The following is a 26,300-nucleotide window of genomic DNA, read 5'->3' on the forward strand; positions in this document are numbered from 1 at the left end:
GAGAGTGGGGGAGGGAGGCACAGTCTGCCTGGGCGCCGCGGCGAGCCCTGGGGAGTGGCATGTGCGTGTCTGTGGGTCTGTGGATGAAACGGAAGGCACGTGCCCCAAAGAACGGTACCTACTGGAGGAGACGTTTCCGGTTCTGGGAGTGCAGGGGCTGAACACTCTGATGCACCCAGTGCAGAATTTAAAAACGGGGTGAAGCATAAAAAGGCACTTTTTAAATGTAAGCAGGGTGATAAAAATAAGAAATTTGCAGAGGCCAGAAACAGAATGAAAATGCAGTTCTGGCCGGGTAGCTCAGTCAGTTGGAGCATCATCCCAATACACAAAGGTTGTGAGTTCAATCCCCGGTCAGGGCACAGGCAAGAATCAACCAGTGACAAACTGGTGTTTTGTTCTCTCTCTCCCTCTCCATCACTCCCTTTCTCTCTCGTTCTGTCTAAAATCAATAAGCAAAAAGTTAAAAAAAGAAAAGAACATGCAAACCTTCGATGATAAACAAGACTCAGCTGGCTTTGGCCCTGAGAGGTGCTCCTGAGTCTGATGACCTTGACCTTCCACTTTAATGGTTACATGGGGCACAGGAGATGGGGGTGTGTCAGGGCCCGTGTGACGAGGGGCATCTAACAGGGAATCACAGAAAGCTGGACCCAAGGAAGAAGGACAAACTCAAACACAGAAAAAACAAGCAAGAAACCTGGACTGTTTCTGACCTTGGTGTGAGGGGAGGGCAAAAGTGTCCGCGGGCAGCGCTCGCCCAGGTTTAAGCCACACTTCACATGACCAGTGTGGTCTCCAGAGCCCCCTCTGCTAATTTAGGGCGACCCCGGCAGCCACCCCCCCCAGGAAGGAGTGCGACTTCAGACCCCCCAGACCCCAGAGCTCCAGTTCCAAGGCCACGAGCTCGCGGTCCACCGGAAATGCCGGCGCATGCGGGGGCGTGGGTCCGAGCAGCGGGGCCGCAAGAAACAGCAGATGGGAGCCAGGCACAGGAATTGTCAGATTTGAAAGAGACCGGGTTGTGTGGAAAACGTGTGAGGAAATAAGTGAGAAGGGTGGCCAGCTGTGCGAGGAGTAAGACACTGGGAAGAACCCAGCGCATCACAGAAAAGAAGAACTGCAGGAAATGGAGAAGAAACGACCTGGAATCTAAAAGCTCACGGATGGGTCAACTGGCAAATCAGAAGCAGCCGGAGGAGAGACTGGCGGGCTGTGGGCGGGAGACGGTCGGCGCAGGGTCTGACCCGCAGCCAGGGCCCCCCGCCCCTCCCCCCGGGGCTCACCTCCGACAGGCCTTCGCACTGCACGTGGGCCTGGATCCACTCCAGCCGGTCGGAGTTCTCCTTCTCCCGCACCCCCTCGTTCACCTGCGAGCACAGCTCCTCCGCCTTCTCCAGGGCCTGCCTCAGGTGGCTGTGGTCGGGGTGGTTCTCCGGAGTGTTCTCCAGGATCTGCACGGGAACCCGGAGGACAACAGCTGGAGTGGGGGCCGGGGTTCACGGTCCTGGGGGGACAGGCCTCCTGGGCGGCAGACGCTCGAGCCCCCGAGCCCCAAGGGCCCAGCGCACCCTGACAAGGAGCGCTGGCAGGGGCCCCTTGGGGGGCGGGTTGCCACATTATTTGTACTTGGAGCATGAGGCGGGCAGAGGCCGCAGCAGGGCGGTAAAGATCCCGTCTGCACCCGAGTGGATTTCTCCCCCGAGAACAGCTCCATCCTGGGCCCGTGCCCTGCGGCAGGTGCCCGTGCGGCTCAGGCCCAGAATGCAGACGGGTGTTTTTCTGGACGGGCTGTTCCAGCCACGGTTATGGGTCCCCAACCTAGACCTCCTGCAGGAAACCCGCTGTTCTGCCTGTGACCAGCCGTGACCTGGGCCAGGGACAGACATGTGCTGAGCCTCTGTGTCCTCATCTGAAACCTGGGGACGCTGATGGCGCTCCTGGAGAAAGTCGTCGTCGGGGGACTGAATGCACTCTGCATGTCCCAGGGCTTCAGACGCTCTCGGTGAAGACAGCAGTTCCCCGCAGATGCTCCAGGGGCTCTGGGCCCCGGACACAGGAGAGATGGAGGGGGACCCTAAGGGCAAGGGGAGGCTGCACCCCCTCGAGACGCACCAAGAGCACAATGAGGCTGGACCCGCCCAGGCCGCGTCCACCTACAAATACGCCTTGTTTTACCCTGTTTCGTAAATGTGGTTTTTTATAAGGGGAAGGATTGTGGGAACCCCAGTTGAGCGAGTCTATCGGCGCCTTTTTCCCAAGAGGCTCAAGTGGGCGTAGCATTTTTTAGCAATCGAGTATTTTTTAATGAGGGCGTGACCCGCAGTGCATCCGAGTCCACCTGGACAGACAACACCAGCGTTGTCTCGCTCTGAAGGGAACCTCATCTCAAACCCGCACTTTGGTTTAAAGTCCTAGGTAGGCACCCAAATGGAGGACGCTCACTAGGGTCTCCTTGACGACGCTTGGTGCCTCTCAGGTGACCACATCGGAAGGCCTGGGGCCGGGACTCTAGAACAGGAACCTTGCAGAGCAGGGATCTCCCAGTGTGGGGACCGCTGCTCCAGACTGGGACCCCACCACTGGCTCACACACATGCGTTTGTTTTGTTTCAAAATGAAAATAGGCCGATTGGTTTTTCTAATTGTAAAATGAGATTGTGCAACAGTCAGAAAGTTACGAAGAATCTAAAAATCACCCACAATCTCCGCACATGGAGGGGACCTCTGTTCACATATTTGTTAACATACTCTGCTTACGTACATGTGAACGCGATTTTTTAAAGTCAAAACGGGATCAGACTGTCCCGTCACACTGTCCCCCTAAGCGGCGTGTCATTTGCTGTCCCTCGTCTTTACGGGCTCTGCGACGGGTCACTGCGAGGGGCACCACGGTGCCTTTACACACGTCGCGTCCCACAAAGCTCCAGGCGGTTTCCGACGCTTCGCTGTCCCTCTGATGAGTCTTCCACACAAGCTCCCGACACGGCGGAGGTGCTGGCCAGGGAGGCTGAGCAGCTGGTCCAGAGGGGAGCAGCCACCCCCCCACGCATCCTCGCCACACCAGTCCTTCCCGTGCCTGCCTGTCGGAAGCCCCAGACGAGGCATTTTCTTGTTTTGCTATGCATTTCTTTTATTGCCAGTGAATCTGAACTTCTTGTAGATTTAGGGTGTAAATGATAAAGCTAACGTTTATAGACTGCTGAGTATGAGCCAGGCCCTTTACGTATATTAGCTCAGTTAATTCCCACAAGGGTGTGTGGGAGGGACTGCTGGTGTCCCTGTTCTACAGATAAGACTGAGGCCCAGAGAGGTTAAGAACTCACCCAAGGGCACACAGCAGTGGTGATGAGATTCAAACCAGATGAGAGTCAAACTGTGTGTTTCTCACGGAGAGTGGACGTGGCCTCTCAGAAATGTCTAGTTGCACATTGTACCTATCTTTCTATTAGTGTGTTTGTCCCTTTCTTTTCGAGTTGTAAGAGTGAGACAGGTAGACAGAGAGGTGACAGATTTGCGTACATCTCAGCGCATATGTATATATAGTTAAAATATGTTCACCCAGTTTAGAGCTGTCGTTTGTCTTTCTCCACTGTTCATTAAATTTTGCTACACAGAAATTTTTTAGAAAAATGTCTGTGTGCCCTGGCTGATGTGGCTCAGTGGATTGAGTGCAGGCCTGCAAACCAAAGGGTCACCGGTTCAATTCCCAGTAGGGACACATGCCTGAGTTGTGGGCCAGGTCCCCAGTAGGGGGCGTGTGAGAGGCAATCACAGATTGATGTTTCTCCCCTTCTTTTTCTCTCTCCCTTCCCCTCTCTCTAAAAATAATAAATAAAATCTTGAAAAGAAGAGTATTGCGTGATTTCAATAGCGCCCGTCGAGCTGGAGAGAGGAAACTACCAGCTTCTTCCAGAACTAGTTCCTCAGCTGCACTGGTGGGGCCACAGGGCACTTCGTGGGGTGCGGCTGGCGTTGGACTGGAGAGACCCTTACAGGGGAGGGGGATTCGGGACATACAGGGGACCGAGGAAATCAGTAAACAGATGGAGAAAAGTGGGAGCCAGGCCTGTGGTGGGGAAGGAAGTCACAAATGTGCGGAAAGAGGGACGCCTGCCATGGATGCTGCGGGGTTGGCTTAGAACAGCAGGCGTGGGTGGGAGCTGTTCTACACACAGATTGATCTGGAAATACATACACGTGCACACACTCGCGACTGCAAATGTGTGTGTTTGAATGTACACAATGCACGTCTTCCCAGGCTCTGCCACTGAGAGACAGACCCACAGGGCGGTGAGCACAGCGGTCGCACCGGCCGCAGGTTCCCTGCAAAGAGGAACCAGACCCAGCCTCCTCTCCCGCGCCGCCTGCCGCCCCTGGTTCCGTAATCCCGGGCTCAGAGGACACCTGTCCTCTTGCCTGTCTTTCCAGGTGGGAAAGAATCGAGGCCTGAGCCAAGGTCACCTTCCAGCTTAGGGGCAGAAGCCACCCGGATGTCCTTGAAAGGTCACATGCTATTAGCTGTTTTCCCAGTAAACGGCTTTTCTCGCTGAGTTGCCACGCAGGCGCCGCCCCCACCCCGTGGGCGCCAGGTCTCCGCACAGCAGCCGGCAGGCACGCTGAGGCCCCCGCTCCCCGAAACGCCCGGAAGGCAGCCCTGCCCGGGAACGGCGGGCGGTACTTACGTTTTTAATGATCAGAGGGTACCTCGTCACCCGCTGCATGGGCTTCAGGATGAAACTGGACAGCGGCATGCCTTTGCACCGAGGGTCCATCGCCAGCCTCTGCAACGAGAGACCCCTCTGACTGTCCCGCACCAATCGGCACGGTCCGTCGGCGGCATTGACGGTGGCATCGGCGGTGACGCCTCAGGGTCCCGGATGACCACCCAGGAGCCCGACCCTGGTCCCGGATGAGGCACTTTGTGGACAAGGGTCAGAGACCTGCACATGTGACTCGGCCCCCAGGGTCATCCCTGCCCTGCAGGTCCCTCCAGGGCAGACACGGCTCCAACTTACAGAGATGAGATTGGAGGCTGTTTACCCGGATTTCTGCAGGAAGCATCCCCAGGAGCAAGGACCATCAGGAGAATAAAAGTTCCCCTCCAGTCCCGGAGGTGCTGGGAGGGCAGGGTGTTGAGGGTGGAGCCCCCCCCCCTCCCAGGGAGCCCCAGGCGGGCAGGGACAGAGCTCGGGCAGAGGGGTCAGGACTGCAGCTTTGGGGGCCTGCCGATGTCTCTGCCCAGGGTGCCCTGCCTCTTTCTCCCACCACTTTTGCCAATTCTGTCCACTCATCTGGAGGACAAGAGTCCTTCTGTCCCCAGAAGGTGACCTATCTATGAGTCACTGGGATTATATGGTGACTCAGCTCTCAAAGGCACAAGTTTTCCGCCCTGAGCTGGGCCCCAGGGGTGGGGAACCGGCCACACCTGAACCCGCCCCAGCCACAGGCGGCAAAGGCCCATCCAGCGCCCACAGGGCTGAGGCGGGAGAGAGGTTGGAGGCTGGACGGAGCGGGGAGGCGAGAAGGGACAACACGCCCGCTCCCCGGACTGGGTTGGCATTTCCCTGAAGTGCAAGGGCACGAGGTGATGAACTCATCCCGCCTGTGCCCTTGGCGGAAACCCCAGGTGGCCCAGGGCACCTTCCAGCCCAGCCTCTGCTCTCCTGCCCACAGGCCCCGCCAGGCCGACTGCCCGGCGCGACCTCGGCCCTTAGTAAAGGACCTGCGAATGCCCCATTTGCCCGCTAGCACACGGCAGTGTCAAGGCTGAGGAACGGCACAGGGGGAGACAAAGCGAACAGATATGATGCTGTGGCCAAGAGTCTGAAGTGAGCAGCTACAGACAGTGTCACGGAGGAGGAGGGCGTGGCCCCGCCAGACTCATCGGGCCCAAAGACAAGCCTGTCACCATCATTATTATAACACTGTCTATTCATCAAACTGCACCTGTTTCACGAAGTTATTTTCTTTTTTTCCTGTGAGAGAGGCTGTGTGGGCTGATGCGTCCAGGGGGGACCCACCGGGCCAAGGCCAAGTCCCAGAACAGCAGACCCGGCCCCGGGGCTCTAGCAGCTGTGCCCCAACGTCCCCCTCGTGGGTGCCTGGGTCTCCGGGTCCCTGTCATCCCCGGAAGCCGAGGGCCTGGCATATCACACTCACCCACCCCCAAGGCTGCCTGCAGTGTGAGTCCACCAAGAAGACCCCGTGAGAAAAGGGAGGAAGGCTCCGTGGGGGCTGCTGGGCCCTCCCTCTGTGGGGGCAGGGCAGGCCCGGCAAGCGGAGGGCGCTCCATTGATCAGAACAGGGCACCTGAGACCGGCCAGTCCTCCGGGGCAGATACATGAGACGGAAAACTTAAACCTGCATTCAGACACCACCACCAATACCTGCTCCCAGGCCTCAGGCAGGGCTGGGCCCTCCTCTCCAAGCCCCCCAGGCCCCCACTTTGGTTATAACCTTATCGGCCAGCTAGTGCTGCCCCTGCTGCTCAGCCAGGACCTCGGTCCCTGTGGCCTTCAGAGACACGAGCCGGCAGACACTGAGTGATCCCGACACACCCAGCTGCCGGGGACAGCCCCTCGGGCAGGGCCCGCAGGCTCCTCACTTTGACGAAGTCCTTGAAGTCGGGGGCCTCGTCCGTCTTCTGCTGGATGAGGGCGGCCCCGTTGAGCTGGCAGCTGCAGAAGCGGATGTAGGGCTGCATGTGGGGCAGCTGGGCCGTCAGGATGTCCCCGATCATCTTCACCGGCATCTTCTCCCCGGACATCTTCTTGCGAACTCGCAGCGCTCTGCACGGAAACAGGGCTGGTGAGGCCACCCCCACACTTCGGGGCTGGCCAGGGGCAGGGTGTGTGTGAGGGGCGCCGACTCAGAGGCCACAAGTGGACCTGGGCGGGACACAGGACGGGGGCTGGGTCCTGCTGCGCGGAGGGGTCAGCGGGCGACAGTCCGGCGCATGGCGGCTGCTTGCTGGCTCTCGGGGCCGAACTGGAGCCCTTTCTTCAGTGAGTTGGACAGGGTCCCTGTGTGAATGTGTCACTTTACGGGTCGTCTGTGGTGACAGACTGCCAACGTGGCCCCCAGGCCCAGGTTGCGTGCAGGCCAGTGCCGCCCATGGGCAAATGGGGACGTGGAAGCCCACTTTCAGGCCAGACAAAATGTAGCTAAGGCGGCAAATCAGCTACCACAGAGGAACAACCTACTGTGGTCACCAAAGCCAAGTGCAGGTGGTGGTCTGGACCACCTGCCCCGTTCACTGCTTCGCTGCCACGCTCGTCCACAGGTGACCCAGTGACGAGGGGTTCGGAAGAGAGAGGCCTACGAACCTGATGACAGACCAATCAATGAGCCCAACTGATTTGCATCCTGGAGGCCAAGAAGGGACTGGAGGGGCCGGGAGGCATCTGTTCTGGGGTCCGGCTGCAGTCGGAGTGTCTGGGGACCGTGCAGCCCGCCCACCGGACGCTAACACGTGCCCCCAGCGCGGGGCCCCGGGGAGGGCTCTGCGCTTCTGTGTGGCGGGGCCAGCAGCACACTGTGGGGGGTGGTGCACAGACGAGGCGGGGGGTGTGTTCTGCCCACGCTAGTGAGCATGGCGGGTGGTGGGTGGACGGACGGACGGACAGACTGATAGACAAATGGATGGAACAGAAGGTTGGGCTGAATGGTTTTAACAGAGGGGAGGGGAGATGTCGCCGAGACTCCGGTCGCCTTCTTGGCCACGGTGAGGCTACACCGTTCAGAGGAGACTCTGCTCTATTCGAATTAGGCCTAAAAACTTCAGACACTTTATTTTCTCTCGTCTACATTTTTAGTTAAAGAAAAAAAAAATCCCTTGGACTGGGCGGCAAGCAATCCAAGGACAGAAGCTTCGGGGACCATGAGTTTCTCGGTCTGAACAATGAGCAGAGGTCAGCGCCGGCCACCCGGGGGGCTGGTGTGGAAGGCCACCCTCTGGGGGACAGGGCCCTGCATCCCCATGTCACACACTTGCTGTGGCTGGAAACTGGGAGCAATGCCATCACCTCCCTCTTCTCCACAGTGGGGTGGTGAGGAAAAGGGAGAAGACAAGAGGCACAAGCAGGCTGTCGGACACAAGCTGTCCCAGCCAGGAGCAGACCTAAAGCAAGGCCCCTCCGTGACCAGGCGCCTGTCCAGTCCACTGGGGTCCCCTTTGGGGTGCTCTGCACAGGCAAGACTGAGGCCCGGGCTTGGACAGGGGGAGCCCATGCCCAGGGGTCACATGACCCAGCTGCTGCGGCAGAAGCTGCACCCTTGGCTGAGCTGGTTTATGGCCCCAGGTGCCGGTGCTGGGGGGGGGGAGGCCCCACACTGCCGAGGGGCACCATGAGCCGGAGCACCGTTCGGAGCCCAGGGTCTGCGGCACAGACAAGCGTTCCTAGCCTGCAGGCCAGGTCAGAGGAGCTGGCACGGACTAACATGTCCTGTGTGCCAACACTTTCTAACGTGCCTGACTCGTCTCCCCTGTACACTGTTGGGGACACTGTGCCATGCAGAGGGCACAACTCAACCAAAGTCACACAGCTAGTAGGTAGCAGAGGCAGGCCTTGAACCCAGGTGACCTGACCCTGGAGCCCCAGGTCTGTAAGCCCCAGGCACAGGGCAGCCGGCCCGGACCCCAGGCCCCTGCTCAGCGCTCCTGCCCTGTGCTCGCCCAGCAGCTCCGTCCCGCGGCCCAGAGCGCTCTCCAGCCATTTCCACCGACACCCAGCCCCTGCTGCCCCTGCCCCTCCGGCCCCCCTGCTTCCTGCCCTTCTCTCCACCTTGACGTGACGCCCAAGACAGGTGCTTCGTTTTTCTTTTTTCTGCGCACAATAAAATTGTGTCCCTTTTTCTTAACTTAATAAGAAGGTAAGACAAACACTTTCTACTTAAGAAAAACACGTTTTTTAAGAAGCTCTTCATTTCATTTCTTCCTTTTTCCCAAGCCAGGAGACAGGAAGGGTCTTAACAAGCCCAGTTTCCAGCACCCGAGTCTGCGGGCCCCACTTCACTTCTGCTAAGTGCCCCAGGGGCTCGCACCTGTGTCTTAACATGAAAAGGTTCTAGATCTTTCTGCCCTGCTCAGCTTAGTAAAGAACAAAAGTTTGGGGGTGGCTGCCTCCTTGTCCTACGTTCCCTCCACGAGGGCAGGCCAGGGGGCAGGGGAGGTACCTTGGGCGCCCCCACCAAGCAGCCCGGGCACACCCTGCCCTCCGTGCAGGCCGCCTCCCCAGCCACCACAGTGCGCTCCGCTCCGCCCTCCGCCCGGCCCAGAGCTGGGGGAGGGGCTCTGCTCCCAGGGCAGGAGCAGGCTGCAGGGGAGCCCAGAGGCGGGCAGGGGAGCGGCACCAGCCCCACAGTCTTCTCCAGGCCAACCCGGGGGGGGACCCCGGGGACATACACCCCCCCGCCCCCCGCTGAGAGCTGCCCCAGGGGAAAAGGGTGTTTTAACCTATATTATATTTTCTAAAGAAAACTTTTGTGTCTGTTTTGAAAGAAGCCATCTCCGATGCCTTAGATTCAGGGGTGAAGTTACCCCCTGCCCCCAGGTGACAAGGCAGCCCTCTCCAAGGCGAGGTGGGGTGCCCGGGCGGTGCCACCAGGGTCCCCGGGCTGAAGCCCAGTGCTCACTGTGGGCCAGGTGCCCTAATGAGAACCCCGAGTGGGAGGCAGCATTTCGGTCCCTTTGTGACAGATGAGGCCCCTGAGGGCAAAAACACACAGCGGGGAGGCGGTGGGAGGGGTGGGCATGCGGCTGTGAGTCCGAGTCGGCCCAAGGGAAAAGAGGCCAGCGCTGCTGACCGATTGGCCAGGCCGACACATTTTAAACACTCTCACAGCACACCCGCACGCAGGTTGAAGGTGGCCGTCCCCCTCACTCACGCCAGGTCTCTGAGCCTCCCCTCCCATCCCCCCTAGCCCAGACACACCCTCCTCAAGGGCGCGGGCACCTGAACTTGGAAGGAAAAGCCCGGGCAGCCACCTGACGGGTGCTTCACCCCAGACCCCAGAGGGAGGCCCTTCTGCCGGCCTGGCCGCACCCCCTGGACTCCCCTGTGTCCTCACCGACGCTGTCACGGCAGGGCCTGCAAGGGACCTTTGCGATGACACAGCCCGTGGCACCGAGTCGGGCTCCCACCACAGCTCCCCGAACCCCGTGCCCCCTGCTGCCTCCAAGACTCAACTGGGAATAAGATGTCCGGTGCGCTCAGGCCAGCTTCTCGGACAGTGACCCCGATGTGGCCAGTGCGCGGTGCCGCCATCTTTTACCCGCGGCACCAAGAGCATCTGCAGAAACCTGCACTCGCCCGCGGAACCTGGGTCAGAGGCACGGTGCGGGGGCTGCCCCACGCCCAGGATGGAGCCAGCCACTGACCAGGGTGGGGCTGGCCTTGCTCTGGAAATTCTAGAGCCACAGGAGAGCGGGACCTGGACGCTCGGGGAACCTGGGGTGCGTGTGGAAAGCTTCAGAGCCAAGAAGGGGGCAGTGCTCGTGAGTGGAGATGAGCAGACAGGCAGAGGCACACGGAACACATGCATGGCGGGGACACGCGTGGCGGGACGCGGTGTGACGTCGGGAGGCGAAGCGAGGCGGGGTTAGAGGGAGGCTTACTTCAGCAGCTTGATATTACACATAATCAGCTCCTTCCAGTTAACAAAAATCATAGCACCCTCTTTCTCTGTCAGCAGCTCAGACTCCATCAGGGGTTTCTGAAAGATCTACAGGTGCAGAAAACGAGGCAGTTCAGAAAGCAAACAGTTAGCTCGCCCCTCACACACGCACGCACGCGGGGAGGCTGCGCCGCGGCTCTGCTGGGGGCCCAGGAGCCGACGCCCACCTTCCGGCACTTCCTGAAGCAGAGGGCCCCTCATCTGCCTGGGGCGGTGGCAGACAGGTTTTCGCTGTCTTGCAAGGGAGGCCACTGAAGTGGGGACGACTGTCCTTCGCTCCAGCGGGACAAAGCCAGGAGGCCTGTCCTAGCTCCCACCACCTTACCTGCCCGCCACGGGGACGTGGGCACGGCGGAGCTGACAAAGGCACATGGCTGTGGGCGGCTCCCCCCCCAGTGCCCGGGGCATTCTGAGGGGAGCAGGCCCTGGCAGCCAGGGGTGACCTCGACACATGGCCTCGGGGACAGACTGCACTGCGGTGGCCTCAGCCTGGGCCAGGCCCGCGCACACATGCAGGGCGTCGGCCGCTCCCCTGGGCTCAAGGATGTGCATGGGCCACCCGTGCTCTGATGGTTGTTTGGGGTGCGGCCCCCACAGCTCCCAGCTGACCCCCCCGGAGTGAGCCCCCCCTGCCAACAGGTTGTCCTCTAGCGAAGGAGGCTGGCCACTCTCCAGAAGGTTCTTTGGGGGTGGGGACAGGGTGGCTTTAAGTAAACAGCTGCCCTGATGCAGTCCCCGGGGGCCTGTGTCTCAGAGTTCTTGAGCCCAGACTGCGCCTGCGTTAAACCAGACCGCTGTGCACAGATGCCATCTAAGGGGTGACGTGCCCATCCTGGATGGGGTATTTAGTGGCAGTCGAGTCTCTTGAGAAAGGAGCACCCCTTTTTAATTTGCACTGATGCTTTCTATACCCCCTGAGGGCCCGAGGGCCAACGACCCATCTTGCACGCTGTCCTCCTTCGACACTGGGGCGCCGAGTCCCACCTGCCCTGGTCATTCAGATGAGAGAAGATGGACCCTCAGCTATTGGGGGCACTTGGCTGGGGTGGGGAACAGGAGTTCTAACCATCCCAGTTCTCCTCGGGGGACAGAGAGGCCCTGCGTCCAGCCCCGCAAACCCGGGTGTGCAGACAGGCGGCCCCTTGGACGGGGTCCCTGCACACGCCTTCCCACCCTTCAGCACGGAGCGGCCAGGGCGGCCCTTCCAGGGCTGCCCGGGAGGAGGCAGCACGAGGACTCGTCTGGGACAGGGGTGCGCGGAGGCGGACATCCGCGGCGGAAGACGCGGCGCCAGCAATGACTCGAGACAGCGGCCGTTTTCAGATGCCACCAGCCCAAGGGCCTGCAGGAAACGTCTCTCTCTGGGGCATCGGTGAGTCGGTGGCTCGGCCAAGACTCCAAGTCACACGCATCTCTGCCTGGGCAGCTCTGCACGGACGCCCCTGGCCCCTGACCCGAGCAATGTCAGCCCCTCCCGGGAAGGACTCCGAGTTGGCCACAGCCGAGAGGGCCGCCGCCTTCTCTCTCGAAGGCTCTTCTGTGCCCTTTACTGCCCAGACGCGCCCCAAACATCCGAAAGCCTCTCAGGCTGGGACCCGGGGCCCAGGCCTCCCCTCCGGTCCCCACCCTCAACCAGGGCCACCACCCCCGGCACCCCAGGCTGCCGTTACCTCGGTGACCAGCTGCAGGTCGTTCACGTAGTTCTCCTCCGTGACGATGAGCTCGTGGATGTACCCCTGTCGCTTCCTTTCGGTCGGGGTCAGCATGTCCAGGAGATGCAGGTCTGAACACCCTGGAAAACAGCCACGCAGACAGATGATTCGGTCAGTCCCGTGGCACCCACCCAGCCTTGCAGCAGGGGTCCCTGGCGCCTCAGGGCGGCTGGGCCCTGCAGTCTCTCTCGGCAGTGCTGGGGGTCGACTTGTGTCCACCCCTCCCTCAAGTGGCTTCCAGACCTAACCCCTAGCGTGTGTGACCTTATTTGGAAATAGGGTCTCTGCAGATGCCGTCAAATTAAGATGAAGTCAATACTCAATTACTGTGGGCCCTAGTCCATTGCCACATGTGTCCTTATAAGAAAACCAGACAATCCCTGGCCACGTAGCTCAGTTGGTTAGAGCATGATCCCAATACACCAAGGTTGCAGGTTCAATCCCCGGTCAGGGCACATACAGGAATCAACCAGTGATTGCATAAATAAGTGGAACAACAGATCCATGTTACTTTCTCTCTCTCTTTCTCTCCCCCTTCCTCTCTCTCTAAATATTACTAAATTTTTTTTAAAGATTTAAAGATTAGTTTAGACAAGAAGATGAGACAGAGACAGACAGACAGAACGCCACGCAGCGGTGCAGGCAGAGACGCGCGGTCTTCATCTACGAGACAGGCACGCCGAGGGGCGCCGAGGGGCGCCGGCAGCCGCAGGAGCTGAGAGAAAGGCCCGGGACCAGCTCTTCCCTGCAGCCTCCAGAGGGACACGACCCTGCTAACACCTCGACTGTGGACGTCTCACCTCCAGAACTGTGACAAATTCGACTTCTGTTGTCCTGGGCCACCCTGCCCGGGGCAGTTCGTCACAGCAGCTGCGACTGACTGGTGCAGGCGGCCTCATCGAGACCACTGGCAGCGCGCGGAGAGAGGAGACTCGGTGACAGGCGGCCTGCGTTTCCCGAGGGCTCACGCGTGGCGGGCCCGGCACTGGGAGCTCTGCCTTGACGGCCGTGCGTGGTGCTCACGTGGAAGCTACAATTCTCTCCACTGCGGGCGAGGAAACTGAGGCTTCAGGAGGCTGGTTCACACTCGATCTCTCAGCTGCGGGGTGGAGAAGCCAGGAGCCGATGGCTGGGGACAGGTGGACTCTGGACACCGGGCTCTACCCCCAGCACTGGTGCTGGGTCAGGTGCACACGGGAGAGCCTGTCCCGCGCTGAGGCCGTCAGTGCGGTGTAAGCTCTCCGGGACCAGGCCTGTGGGAGCTGGGCAGTGAGCCTGCGGGCAGCTGCAAGCAGGACACCCACGGCCGTGGCTCCGCCCCTTGAGGTGGGGTGAGGGGCACCTGCCCCTGCTCACTCAGCCAGTTACTGGAGGTTTGGGCTATTGGCCGAGGCTGTCCCATGAGGCGCGCATTGGGATGAGAATGGAAGGCTTGGCTCTCGGGTGCACCTTTTCCAGCCGGGTGGTCACCCCTCTTTTCCATCGAGGGCTCTTCATTTAATCCCAGAAATCAGATTTCTTAAAGAGACCCGGAGGTGTTCTGCAGGGTCGTGGGGACAGGCACGCTGAGTCCCATTCACTGGTTGTTCTCGTCCCTTCTCCCCACAAGGGGGCGCGATGGAGCACAGCGTGCAAACCCTGGCCGGAATCAGGGTTTCTAAAAGTGTGTGTCGGGGACCAGCAGCCTCAGCGAGACCTGGGAGCGTGTTAGAAATGCAAATTCTCCAGCCCCCGATGAACAGTCTGTCAAGACTTAGGTCCTGAAATCTGTGATTTACCAAGTTCTCCACATGACTATTGTAGGCACACTGCTATTGGGGGGCCCTCCGAGTTTCCATCTCCCCACGAGGGAGGTATCGGGCCAGTGTGGGAGGTACGTGGTCTGTATGCTGGAACCTCCTGCAAACGGAATGGTCCCTCTGGCGTGAATGAGGTCCCAGAACTCTTGGCAGATGCTTCCCTGTGCCGGAGACGACTCTGAGCTGGGCCGCTCCCCTGGCCAAATGCCCTTTCTGGAGTGCTGTGGCTTCTATCCCGCGGCAGGGCAATCCCGGAGGAGCAGATGGTGCCGGAAAACCGGCAAAGACGACACACCATTCTGTTAACGCCTTCCACGCCTGCCCACCCGAGGCCTCATTCAAAGGCAAGGCCACGAGCTGAGTGCGAACGTCCCGGCCTGTCTGCGGGTGGGCCCGGGACGTGGGCCTTCTCTTCTCCACCAACTTGGCCCAGCTGTTCCGCCTGCCTCGGGGCGTGGGGTGCACTGTGTTAAAACAACTGCATCAGCCGTGAGCTCGCAGGAAGGAAGCCAGTCAGGACTGCTCGCTCGGTCCGCCCAGCCGCCTCTGCGCCCGCGCGTGGGGTCGATGAGAAGCAGAGCACTGTGACCGGCGTCTTTGCTCTCTCTGGGAAGGCCACCCACTCAGGAGATGTTCTTTTGGCACGAGGAACATGTCTCGTGCCTGCCTTCATACCGAACTTTCCGGCGTGGGAGCCCATGCGCAAGGACGAGGGCCAGGCTTGTCGCTCCGGGGACTTGTGGGAACTTCTGGGACTTCCAGGGCCTGCCTTCCTGCGGGGGTGGGGTTGGGGGTTGGGGGAGCGGCCCGGCCGCGCGGCTCTGGGGCTGAACCCACCTCCGAGCACTGTGTGCGAATGTTCACAGGGACACAGCGCGGGCAGCCCTGGGCGCGGCCCCGTCCTCTGAGCATCCCTGAAGGTCGCCATTTCCCCGGGGAACCTGATGGCTCCTCTGCTCTGGCCCCAGAGAACACACGTATGACGCACACAACACACACGCATTTGCACACAGTTTTATGGGGTTCACAGGCCCTCTCAAGCTCGTTCGTGGATCTCACGTATTCCTTCATCCCGCAAGTATTTACTGATGCCCTGCCATGAGTCTGACCCTCACTGTGCTGGGGGGTGCAGATTCGTGATGGAAAGGGGTCTGCTGTGCACCCCACTCTCAGAGAAGATGGTGCTGCCCCTCCCGGACCCCCAGGCTGAGAATGAGTTCCTCGTGGCCATAAGGACCACAGATGATGATGGCTGGCATTTGGTGGGCTGGACCAGGGGGCCTGCAGTGTGTGGGACACACGATTTCCCAGCCCAGTTGCCACAGCTCCCCACCAGAAAAAGTCCCACTACTAGAAAGTGACATTGTGCCCAGCCCAGGGCCACGCTCTGCAGCAAGGACGGTGCAGGCGACCAGAAGACACACTTAGAATGACTGAGGAAGTGGAACCGAGGGCCTGTGAGGGGAATGACAGGCCCCGGCTTGCTCTGAGTTTCAGAAGTTGTTCCTCTTCCAGGTCACGTGGTGCCACTTTGAAGCAGCCCAGAGCCAGAGCAGAGGTCCGGGCTAGGTCTGGGCCCCTGGGGCAAGAATCCCAGGTGCTAGGGCCAGGTCAGGGCGAAGTGGGGGTCTGCTGCCCACAGCAGGTCGGGGGCATGAGGAGGCTGCAGGGTCACCCCGCGGGGCCAGTGGAGCTGAGGTGTGCGGGGCGGAGCTGGTGAGGGTGGGCCGCCTGCCCTAGTGAATGCCACCCCAGCAGGTCCCCCCACCGGTCGGCCTGCAGACTGGGCCACCACCCAGAATGCAGTGAGAGCAAAGATGCCCTGGGGAGGTCCGTCTGGGTCTCGTGAACCAGCTCGCAATCTTCTTTTCAGCCACTGACCTGACCCACAGGACAAAGTTTTAAAAATTCTTGCTCGTGAGTGCAGACCCAGAGAAATATTAAAGACTCGGAATAGGCACTCTGAACTAAAAAATATCTTTCCTTTGAAGATAGAGTATTTAGGAAAACAAGAGAGTTTAAAACTCCACCATTCGGAGCAGGGTAAACAGAAGCGCTGTGTTCTGGGGCAGAGTGTGCTCCATGTCTCCTGCGGGAGCCTGGGCCGCTGTGGTTGGCGGCTCCAATTCCCGGAGAACAACGAAGGGCTGAAGCGCCGTGAGTTCCTTCTCATCTCGGCCCAGGGATTCTGATGCCCACGGACAACCCCGCAAGTGACTCCAGGCAGGTACAGAGGACCCTCAGTCAGGCCCCCACACACTCCCAAACAGGTGGGCACACTGACCAAATGGGGAGGAGGGCTGCGAAGCCCCTTGGAAAGGGTTTGGGTCTGGGGCACTGGAGAGAAGTATGGGGAGTCTTACCCACAAGGCCATCTGTCCCCTCAGTGGGACAATGTTTATTTGAACAGCACAATCTAAACTCGTGGCTTTATTACAAAAATCATACGCGAATACGTGCTTCTTGGAAGCTCAAAGAACACAGAAGCATTTAGGGGGAAAAGCGAGCGCCGCCCCCCCCCGCCACGACCGTCCCCATCACTATACTCTTTCCCAAGAGGGCCACCCCGCAGCGAGCTGGCCACCGAGCCGGCCACCGAGCCAACCACATCAACAGGCTGCATTCCTATCACAGAAGAGCCAAAACACACAATGAGCTGATCGATAAATATTTACCAAGTTCCTAGGAAGCCCAAGAGACACAGAAATAAACACGTCAATGTCCTTGTCCTCATGGAAACTCATAGTCCGTGGGGAGACTGAACAGGAAAATTAAATTTAAAATAGCCAGCCAGGAAGAACGGGCCCGCGGGCTGCACAGACGGTGGGCCCCCAGGGAGGAGGGCTCGGTCCCGAGGCCCGACTTGGGCTGGGTTTCCGCAGAGGGCAGTGGGCAGGTCAATGCAGAGGCGCCGCAGGAGGGAAGGTGGGAAGGAGACTGGAGGCCACACTGCCAGAGGGGCCCAGCGGGGGCTGGGCACCAACCAGCAGGTTGGAAGCCCAGGCGACGGCTCTTCATCTGTACGGGCAAGGGCGGACCTCCATGGCCGGGACACTCAGCCCCATCCTCTGGCTCTGTGGCCCCAGGTCAGGGGGACAGCGGTCTGCACTGAAGGCCTCTGCAGGGTCTGCCCGGCTGTGGGGAACCGGCCTCAGGGCCCTGGTGTCCCCTGGACGCCCCTGGGAACAGGATGGAATCCTGCTGCCCGTGCCCATGCCCCCGGCTGACTGGCACGCGGCAGGTGGCCTGTCACGTAGGAAGGGCAGGTGAGGCCCGCAGTAGACGTGGCGTCAAGAAGGTCCTGTGGCCACAGCGCTTTGTCCTCACTGTGGGAATGATGATGTCCGCAAACCCGCTCTCCCGGCCGAGCACTGCACGCTCCCGCTGCGACAGCCACGTGCTTGGGGCTGGGACGCTGCGGTGACAGGCAGGGAGGGTCCTCGGCCTTCAGAGCCTCGGTCTACCGGAGGCTCGGGCACTCGTTCCATCCGCGCTCGGACCCCCGGCCGAATCGCAGGCACCTCCCTCCTCCGGTCCGGAGACCTCGGAGTTGTGAAGCCCTAAGCCTGGGTCTTCATGGGGATCTCGAGGAGCTGGTGGGCCCGGAGGCCTGACGGGGGAGCCGGCGAGAGCCCGGCTCCTACTGCCTGTGTCCGGGCCCCCGGGGCCCCTGAGGCAGGGCCTCCCCTCGGTCACTGTCCGGAAGCTCAGAATGCCAGTGTGGCATGGGTGCAGCACTCGGGGGGGGGGGGGCGTCTTCCTTCTCTATGGAGTGTCCGTTGTAGCACCGTGGGCTCGCCCCTGGCCCCCGTTTATGCCACCCTTGTCTCCCTCTGCTCTCCATTTCAGCTTTCAACGCGCCAAGTCCTGCAGTGGTGTGGGGTTCCCCACTAGCGGCCGTAAATTGATCCTTTGGGTACACAGGTGGTAGACTGTGGTGCTAAAAGCACAGAGGGCACACGAGGGAGGAGGCCGGGGATGCGACCAGGGGCCTGGGACTCTTCCAGGGCAGAAGAAAGTCTTGGAGCTGGGTGGGCAGTGGTGCGGAGCCGCGGAGGAAGAGAGGGTGCCAGGAGCCCAGGAGCGGGGAGGGAGAGGGAAGCAGACTCGGGGGAACAGGTGTGGATGGGAAAGGGGTGCCGTCGTAACCATAAACTCCTAACGGGGCAGGTCACGCTGGGCAGGCACGCCTGGGACCAGTCACCCCTGCAGTGGCAGCCCCGGCCGCTGCTCTCACACCCAGGTCACTCACCTCTGAAACGCCATGAGTGACGCCCCTCTAAGGCAAGACCACCCTCGGGAGAGCACGTGACCTCGTTAGCCACCCTACGGCCCGATCCTCACCCCCCTTGCCTGCTCTCACCTCCACGGAATCTTCCTTACATTTCCTCATTCACCCCACGTGCATGAAAGAAACAGCAAAACTCATTCTCCAGAGCATCTGAGATCTCGCTTCCCGGCAGCGGTCGTCGGCCCAAATGAACTGGCAAGACTCCTGTGCCCGTCTGGACGGTTCTTACACCGACACAGGGGTGGGGAAAGCTGGCCCCGGACGGAGCTGCACACACGCGAACCCAGAATCCTCACCCACGGTCCCTGCGCAGTGGCTGCTGCTGTGTTTCCCCACTGGACAGACTCAGGAGCTGGGGCGCAGAGAAGGGGAGCAACCTGCCGAAGTCTCAGCTGACACATGGCGGGAGGTCCGACCCAAGTCCCGCTCTCGGCCACCGTGCCCGCCCACAGGGAAGGGGCTGCTGGAAGCAGGTTCCTCCGTCCCGCAGCTCCAACAGCGGAAAGGCAGTGTCTCGCACTGCTGGGGGCTGGAGGTGCCGGCCGGCCTGGGCCCTCCCGAGGCCGCTCTCCCTCCGCGGGTGGCCGGCAGCTCCTTGCCTGCGTGTCCCCACGGGGTCTTCCCTGTGCTCCAGGTCACGCCTGCTGACCGCTCAGGTCTCCTCTTCTGGTCAGGATGCCAGTCAGGCGGGATCACGGCCCAGTCTAATGACCTCGTATTAGGGCCTCCTTTAAGGCCTTGTCCCCAAACACGGTCACATCCTGTGGTGCTGAGGCTGCGACACAGGGGTCTGGGGCACAGTTCAGCCCCACGCAGCGGGGAAGTGTGGTCCGGGAGGGAGGCGGCCACAGGTTCGCCTTTGGCTGCAGAGCCAGGGAGGGTCAGGGCTGTGTTGTGGGGCGATCACGCGGCGGCTACGAGGAGGGTGGGCCAGGGCTGTGGCCCCCGAGTTCGGCTGCCTGTTGGAATCACCTAAAGAGGTTCTTTTTAAAGCCCAGCATCCCTCCTGCACCCAAAATGAATCCAATTCGGCTGGCCGGGGTGCTCCCAGGTGCCTGTGATTCATGAAGCTGCCACAGGGCCCTGACGTGCAGCCGGGAGACAGGGCTGCCCCGCGGAAGGAGGGGCGCCTGGGCAGACAGGGCTCGGAGCTCCAAAACCACCCCTGTCGGGCGTGTCCCCACACGAGGGACAGGGGACGCAGCTGCTGAACCGCCTGCACAGGCAGGTCGCTCGGGAGACTCGTCCAAAGGGGCTCGGCTCCTGGAGGCCACCCAGGGCTTAACAGCTCATTCCGTTCAACACCTTCATTTCCCGGATGGGAGAGTGGAGACTGGAGACCCACGGTGACTTCTGGAGTCCAACCTGCTCGCCACGGCTGGGAAGCCACCAGGAATGCAATCCTCCTCGGGCGCCTTCCTGCCAGACCTGAGAGGATGTTCTTGTCCCCAGAGCCTGAGGCTTCCAGGCTGGGTCAAGACAACCCGGTCACCTCCAAAAACCACCACAGGTGGATGGGTCCTGGTGGCCCCAGCCCACAGGAAGCTCTGGAGACTCGACCAGCTCGGGGGTCCCGAGGGGCAGGTGAATTCTCATCCTGGTGGAATCGGCTTTACAAGGATCTCAGACAGCCCAGGGTGTCTCCGAACTTGACCCCATGAGGACGCAAGAGACGGCCTGAGCCTGTGACCTGCTCCTTCTCAGCAACTGCGAGGGGGCGCCAGGCCCCCGCCTTCACGGGGCCTCTGTTCTGGCGGGAGAAGGCAGCCCACGGAACACGTGCTCCCCCCACATCATGGTTGGGGGGCTATAACAGTGAAGACTCACCAGTCTATGATGAGGAATTCTCCAGGGAATTCATCGGAAGTGACGGTGCCTTCCCACCCGAGAGTGTCTGCCCAGACACTTCCTGAGCAGTCCCCACGGGCGAGGGCCCCGGGGTGACAGGCAGGCTGAGGGGAGGCTGTGGGTGACGACCAACCGCACACAGGGGCGCTGACCGGTGCTGGCGTCGCTTTGCTACCATCGCGTGGGTCTTAACGGGGTCCGGCCTGGCCCCCCGAGGAGCTCACAGTGGAATTGGCAATGAGTGTGCCCATGTGTCTAGGTCTGAGTCTGTCCACTTGGTGTGTGTGGACTTCAACAAGGACCCGAGTCGCGGCATCGACAGAGCCAGCAGACAGCAGCAAAAGGAGGGTGAGGATGGGCATTTCCAGCCGAGCCACCAGTGTCTTCAGCTTGACACAAGAACCCAGGGGACAGAGGGCAGGTCTGGCTGGCTCACCCAACAGGAAGGTGGGTTCCGTGGCCCTGAACCCGCGCACAGCCTCCCGCGGGTGGGGACGGGGTTCTGGGCTGAGCCGCTGATCTGCAGCTCGGAGACAGACTGCATGTCCACGCTGTCCACTCCCTGTGCAGGGCCCGGACACCACAGCGTGGCCTGGGGGTCAGCGGAGGCTGTTCTCAAGAGGGACAGTGGAAGTCCTCCGGGCAGCAGAGACCCAGGCTTCCATCGAGGGGCATCACAGCGACCGGAAAGTTGGCCACCAGGCCCCCGAGGGGCCCAGCCGGACACGCCAGCTCGTCAAGCATCACCGGTCCCTCCCACAGCACCTGCACCTGCCACACGTTTCCGTGCCGGAAACTGGAAAGGTCTTCAGATGACAGTAGCCACCTACTAGAGATCGGGTCACCAACCCTTCCTCCGCTTCCCTGAGGAAGTGACAGCTGAACAGTTGTCCACGGTGGGGAGGGGCTGCGCACGGCAGAGCTGCAAGCAGGGCCTTGGAGACCAACTGTGGGACCCAGGTCTTTACCCCACGGGGACCGGGACCCCTGGCTGGCTTTCGGCAGGACAGCTGGTCCTGAACCTGGTTCTCTGCCCTCGGTGGCACAAGGGGCTGGCAGATGGGTCAGGAGCATGGGGCGTCCTCACAAGAGGGGCAGAGGAACTGTCCCCCCACCACGGCCTTTGCCCGCCATTCTTTGGGCCTAGAGCCACTCCCCCGACGTCCGAATGCCCACCCCTTCCTTCTCTGCAGTCAGGTGTCCTCCAGCCCACGCCCCCTCTCCCGGAGGCCTTCCCAGGCCACCAGCCCGCCCCGAGGTCACCCTATCCCATCCACCGTCACTGAGATGATACGCTCACGCCTGCTCTGGCTGTCCCCCACCCCTGCTCCCGAGGCCCTGTCCCCCACTGCCATATTTCTTAGCCACCACTCTCGGAACAAACAGGGGCTGGTTGCCGGGAAACAGGGGCAGGCTGCACCCCTCCTGGTCTCACGGGTGGTGCCCAAGCTTTCAGCACAGCATGCGGATGGTGCGGGGAGGGGGAGGGGAGTGGGGAGGGGTGGAGGTTCCTACCAGAGACCACCTCAGTCAGGGGCTGTTACTGAGGATTCAGACCGTGGGGGCCTCCCCACAGGGGCCCTCCAAACTCCAAGGTGACGCCCAGAGAGGAGAGGGCATCCTGGCTCTGTCCCACCGCTGGGGAGGGCTCTGGGGTGGGCGCTCGGCTGGAGGCCTGGCAGAGGGCAGCTCGGTGTGCACAGTGGGGCGGGAGGGAGGGACTCCCGTCTCTAAGCAAGCTGGGGGGCTGCTCTGGAGACGGCGCTTCGGGGTGCACTGCGGTAACACATGCATGGCTGCTTTAAAAAAAAGGAAGAAAGAAAGGAAAAAGCAAGCTTCTGGCATGTTTGGGGGCTAAATGTTCCCGTCTTTGCTGGCAAGAGAACACAAGGCCACAGAACGCAGGGATGAAACACGGAGGGCCCGGTGAGTCAACGTGTCTGACAGGTTTATTGTGGAGCGCGGCACGGGCCTGCCCACACCGCCACGGGCACGGCATTTCAAAGCCTGGCATGTTCCTCTTGCTCTGGCAGCCTCTTGCACAACCAGCCAGCCCGTGAGGCACAGGGCAGCCTCTCCCCACCCACCAGGGGTTTGCAGACAGGGCTGTGGCCGTAAGTCATGAGTGCCGGGCAGGCTCGGGGAGCAGCGAGGGCTGGCAAAGGCTGCTCCTCCCCCGCAGGGGCCCCGGCGCAGAAGAGCGAGGGCCCTGGCCCGTGCATGTGCGGGCGCTCTGTCTGGAGGGGACTGGGAAGCCCTCGGATGTCTCTCGGAAACCCCGCCCTCCGCCCCGTCTGCCCCGTCTGCAATGTGCCATCTTCTGAAGAGCCCTAAAGTGCACAGGACCAGCAGGTGGTCGGGGTCCATGCACGTGAGAGAGCAGGGAGCTGAGTGGGTGCCGCAAGGCCCACCCACAGGCACCCACGCCCGCCCTCCAGCAGCAGCAGCAGCAGGGCGCTGTTACTGCCCTCCCTGTGTAAATGAGGACGCCTAGCACGCCGAGGTCAAGGGGCTTGGATGCCATTACACACCTCGTAAGGGCAGAGCTGGGGCCTGAAGCCCTGCCCCCAGCTGTCATCTGGGACTGCTCCCCGGCCTAAGGGCCAGAGGCAGCTCTCCACCCACCCCCACGCTGCCCCTCACAGGAAAACAGCATGTTCCAAATTTTTAAGAGGAATGGAGTCAAGCATGACAGTGAACTTGTGGACAAGCTGTTACCAGGTTTCTCTGGCAGAGGCGGGCATAGATTGAGAAGCTGCAGCAGCGCGCTGGCCGGAGCAGGGGCCCTGCCGGCGGGCCTGCATCTTTGGAGAGGCCGCCTGCCATTCGGGTGGGAGGGAAGGCCAGGCTGCGTCCTGGCCTGTGCACCCGGGAGGGGAGGGGCAGTGATGTCTGGAATCCTACCCAGCGGCGAGGGAGGCAGTCCACGGTGGCCGGCACAGGCAGGGCCGTTCTCCGACCAGACAGTGGGAGCAGCAGGGCTGGGGAGCCCGGGGGCTGCCTTGAGAAGGGCACTGTAGCTCCCAGACCCTCCATGTTCTCAGCTCCTAAGCGCGGGGCTGCTGCCCACTGTCCCCGAGACGTCAGCTGCATGCAATGACCTGGGGGGAGCACCTGTGCACGGCCCCCCCACCCCAGTGACCATCCCGCACTGCCCTGGTCGGACCTGGAATGCAGCGAAGGGGAGCAGTGTGCGTGTGTGACAGGGACCAGAGGGGAAGGGGCAGTGTGGGACTAGGAAGGGGGAACTGAGTCCTCTGACATGGAGTGGAACAGCTTCCCTGATGAAAAGTGGCCGATCAAAGTGGCTTCCCCGTCCCGGGTCACCCAGAGACCTGTCCACTGTACAAACGTGACGGGCTGACTCAGCTTCCTCCTTCAGGCCGGCGCCACCTCTGACTGTGCGCCCGGCCGATCTGGAAACGGCATCGGTCACCTCTGTCGGGATCATCTGTGCAGTGGCACTTATCTGCCTGCTGGCCCTGCAGCGACCTCACCGCTCACCCCGCAGCTACCAAACTGCAGACACAGGCGTGCCTGTCCCTGCAAACCCATCTGTCTGTCTCTTTCTCCCCCTGTCCGTCCTTCTCCTTCTCAGCCTGGTAACAACATACAGCAACATTATGGCTTAGCAGCACAGTGCACTGACAAGATTTGACAGCAGATTCTCATTTTTTACAAACAAAACCTTAAAGTGCTGTGACTCAACTCATATCATTTAAAAATGCCTGGAGAGGTTTCCATTTAAAGAAGGGCGCCTTCCCGAGAGGCCCCGGAAACCTTCGGCTGGAACGACACGCCATGGGTGCCGGGGTCTCACGTGGGGTGTGTTCTTCAAGAAAGGCCAGAGGACTCTCCAGAGGAAGGGACGCCCACACTCGGCCCTGGCGGTCCGTGACCTCGCTGTTTCCCCCCATCCCGCTGGACATAACAAATCAGGTCTGTTGAAGGCACCACTTTTCCATGCATTTTCAGGGGCTGCTGGCCTTCAAAGTTGTTTCTATAAAAATCCTCTTGGGACCTTTTGGAACTAAAAGGAATGAGTAGGATTGACTCAGTTTCTGCTTGAACAAAAAAATGAACATTCACGTTCTCTCAGAAATCACGTTCAGTTTGCCAGGAGGCAGGACTGATTTGTCTGGCCCACTGTGCAACCAAGACCTGAGCGTGCTCCCCTGACCCCATGCTGCGGGAGACCTGCCCAGGCAACGGTGGCGATGCCCGGCACCCTCGGTCCGAAGAGCAAGGCGCTGCGGGATCAGCCCTTCCCCGGGCACTGCGCTTTGGGGAGCCCACCTCCAAAGGGAGGACGGGAAGGCCTTCCTGGTGTCCACCCCACGGATGAAGGACAGGCAGAGACCTGGGACCCAGCACCTCCTCCCGTGCTCAGCCACCAGATCCACACAAACCATGTGCCAGGCAACCCCGTCCTGCATCAGTCTGAACCACAGGAAAGCGTAGGTTTTTAGGCAGAAACTGAGTACTGGCAATTTCAAATGGTTAAACCGGCTGCTTGGAGGGTTTTCCTGCTGCTGGTCTCAAGAGGACGAGGGCCCCCAGGTCCACCAGCCACGGAGTCTGGGTCTGCGGCCCCTTCGAGAAGCGGGCTGGAAGCCAGTTTCCGCCGCACCTGTAAAGAGTGAGGCTCTAACTTACCAGGGGAACGGTTCTTGCTTTAGACCGGCATCTCCCAGACACCATCTGGCACGGAGGCAGCCTGGGGCTAGCGGCCTCCGCCTTTCCTTCCACGCCCAGGCTCTGCCCTGCGTGGGGAGAGGCCAGGCCTCGGGGGAGCAATCAAATCGCCAAGAAGGGCCCCTCACTGCTCTCGACTCGTCCAGAGTCAAACCGCATCCAACGTGCAGCTGCAAATGCTTCCCCACAGACAAGTCGATACTGATTATGAAATTCATCAGTTTAATGACCAATTAACAAACCGCTAAAGATAAAAGAACACTGACATCTTTAAACTGTGGGGCCGAAGGAAATACCCTGTATTTGATTAGAGGATGCTTCCTCTCCCTTTTATTCTCGTTAACCCGATTCTCTGCTAACATGACTGAAGTCGCTTAACTAGACCAAACTGCAGAGCATGCAAAGGACACCCAAGTAAGACCAAGCTTAAAATATACAGTGAAGGTTCCGGGACACTTTTCACGCTGCAGATACATGGTGAGCACTTACTGAACAACGAGGGCCACTCAACAGTGGTCACCAAACCACCCAGCAGCCAGGGACAGGGCAGACCTTCTGGCCGTGAGCAGCCAGGGGCAGGGCCCAGGTTCCTGGGCACTGGAGCCCGCACTCCGGTTAGAGACCTGGCTCCGACGGACACTGGACGACGGCCACATGCGTGGGGAACGCTTTGTGAGGGGTGGAGCTGTTAACTGGGGAACGCGCTGCGCTGGGTCACGAACCCCGAGGACAGCCAGAGCACTGATCTCCCGAGAAGGCGCCACCGGAAGAGGTGTGCCGAGCAGAGCATGACAGCGTGTCACCCACCTTGACAGTCATATGTCCCTTCGGTCAAACGCAAGGCTGCAGAGGAAACACTGGCTCACACAGGCCAAGGGCTCGCAGACAAGAGGTGGGGCTTGGGCCTCGACCGGTGCGCCACAGGAGTGGGTGGGGTACAGGGACAGCGACCTCTGCCCACCCCTGGCCTCTTCGGGGCATCCCCACCCACAGTGGCCACTCCCCGTTCCAGCCTCACCGGGCTCCTGCTAACCCTGCAGGCCTCAGCTCCAACGCCCCATGCCGGGAAGGCTCTCTGATATCTCCCGCACCTCCCATCCCCCCGCTCCAGACGTCTCCTGGCGAGGACACACCTCCTTACCTCACACGCACACCACGCACACCACGCACACTGACACGGTCTATGGTTTTCTGCTGGTTTCCCCCTAAACCTGAACTCCATGGGGCCAGGGACCCCATCTCTACTGACCGAGCAGCACGCTCACCCAGAACCCAGTAG

The 26,300-nt window shown here is 60.8% G+C and overlaps 1 protein-coding gene across 8 annotated transcripts in view; it reads right to left on the reverse strand.

Annotated features, from left to right (window-relative positions):
- ITSN1 (intersectin 1) overlaps nucleotides 1–26,300 on the reverse strand; it is a 169,997-nt gene that overhangs the window by 9,723 nt on the left and 133,974 nt on the right. For 7 of the 8 annotated variants that reach the window (XM_053657689.1, XM_037127146.2, XM_053657685.1 and 4 more), the window contains 5 exons: nucleotides 12,347–12,468; nucleotides 10,618–10,724; nucleotides 6,607–6,790; nucleotides 4,685–4,783; nucleotides 1,287–1,454 (listed from right to left, as the gene is read on the reverse strand). In XM_053657689.1, the coding sequence (XP_053513664.1) occupies nucleotides 1,287–1,454; nucleotides 4,685–4,783; nucleotides 6,607–6,790; nucleotides 10,618–10,724; nucleotides 12,347–12,468 (680 nt within the window). Of the gene's footprint in view, nucleotides 1–1,286; nucleotides 1,455–4,684; nucleotides 4,784–6,606; nucleotides 6,791–10,617; nucleotides 10,725–12,346; nucleotides 12,469–26,300 lie in introns of those variants that run through there. The other variant, XM_053657692.1, reaches the window with a different exon arrangement.

Source organism: Artibeus jamaicensis, unplaced genomic scaffold (assembly GCF_021234435.1).
Source record: "Artibeus jamaicensis isolate MK-2021 breed Jamaican fruit bat unplaced genomic scaffold, CSHL_Jam_final scaffold_474, whole genome shotgun sequence".
NCBI classification, from domain to species: domain Eukaryota; kingdom Metazoa; phylum Chordata; class Mammalia; order Chiroptera; family Phyllostomidae; genus Artibeus; species Artibeus jamaicensis.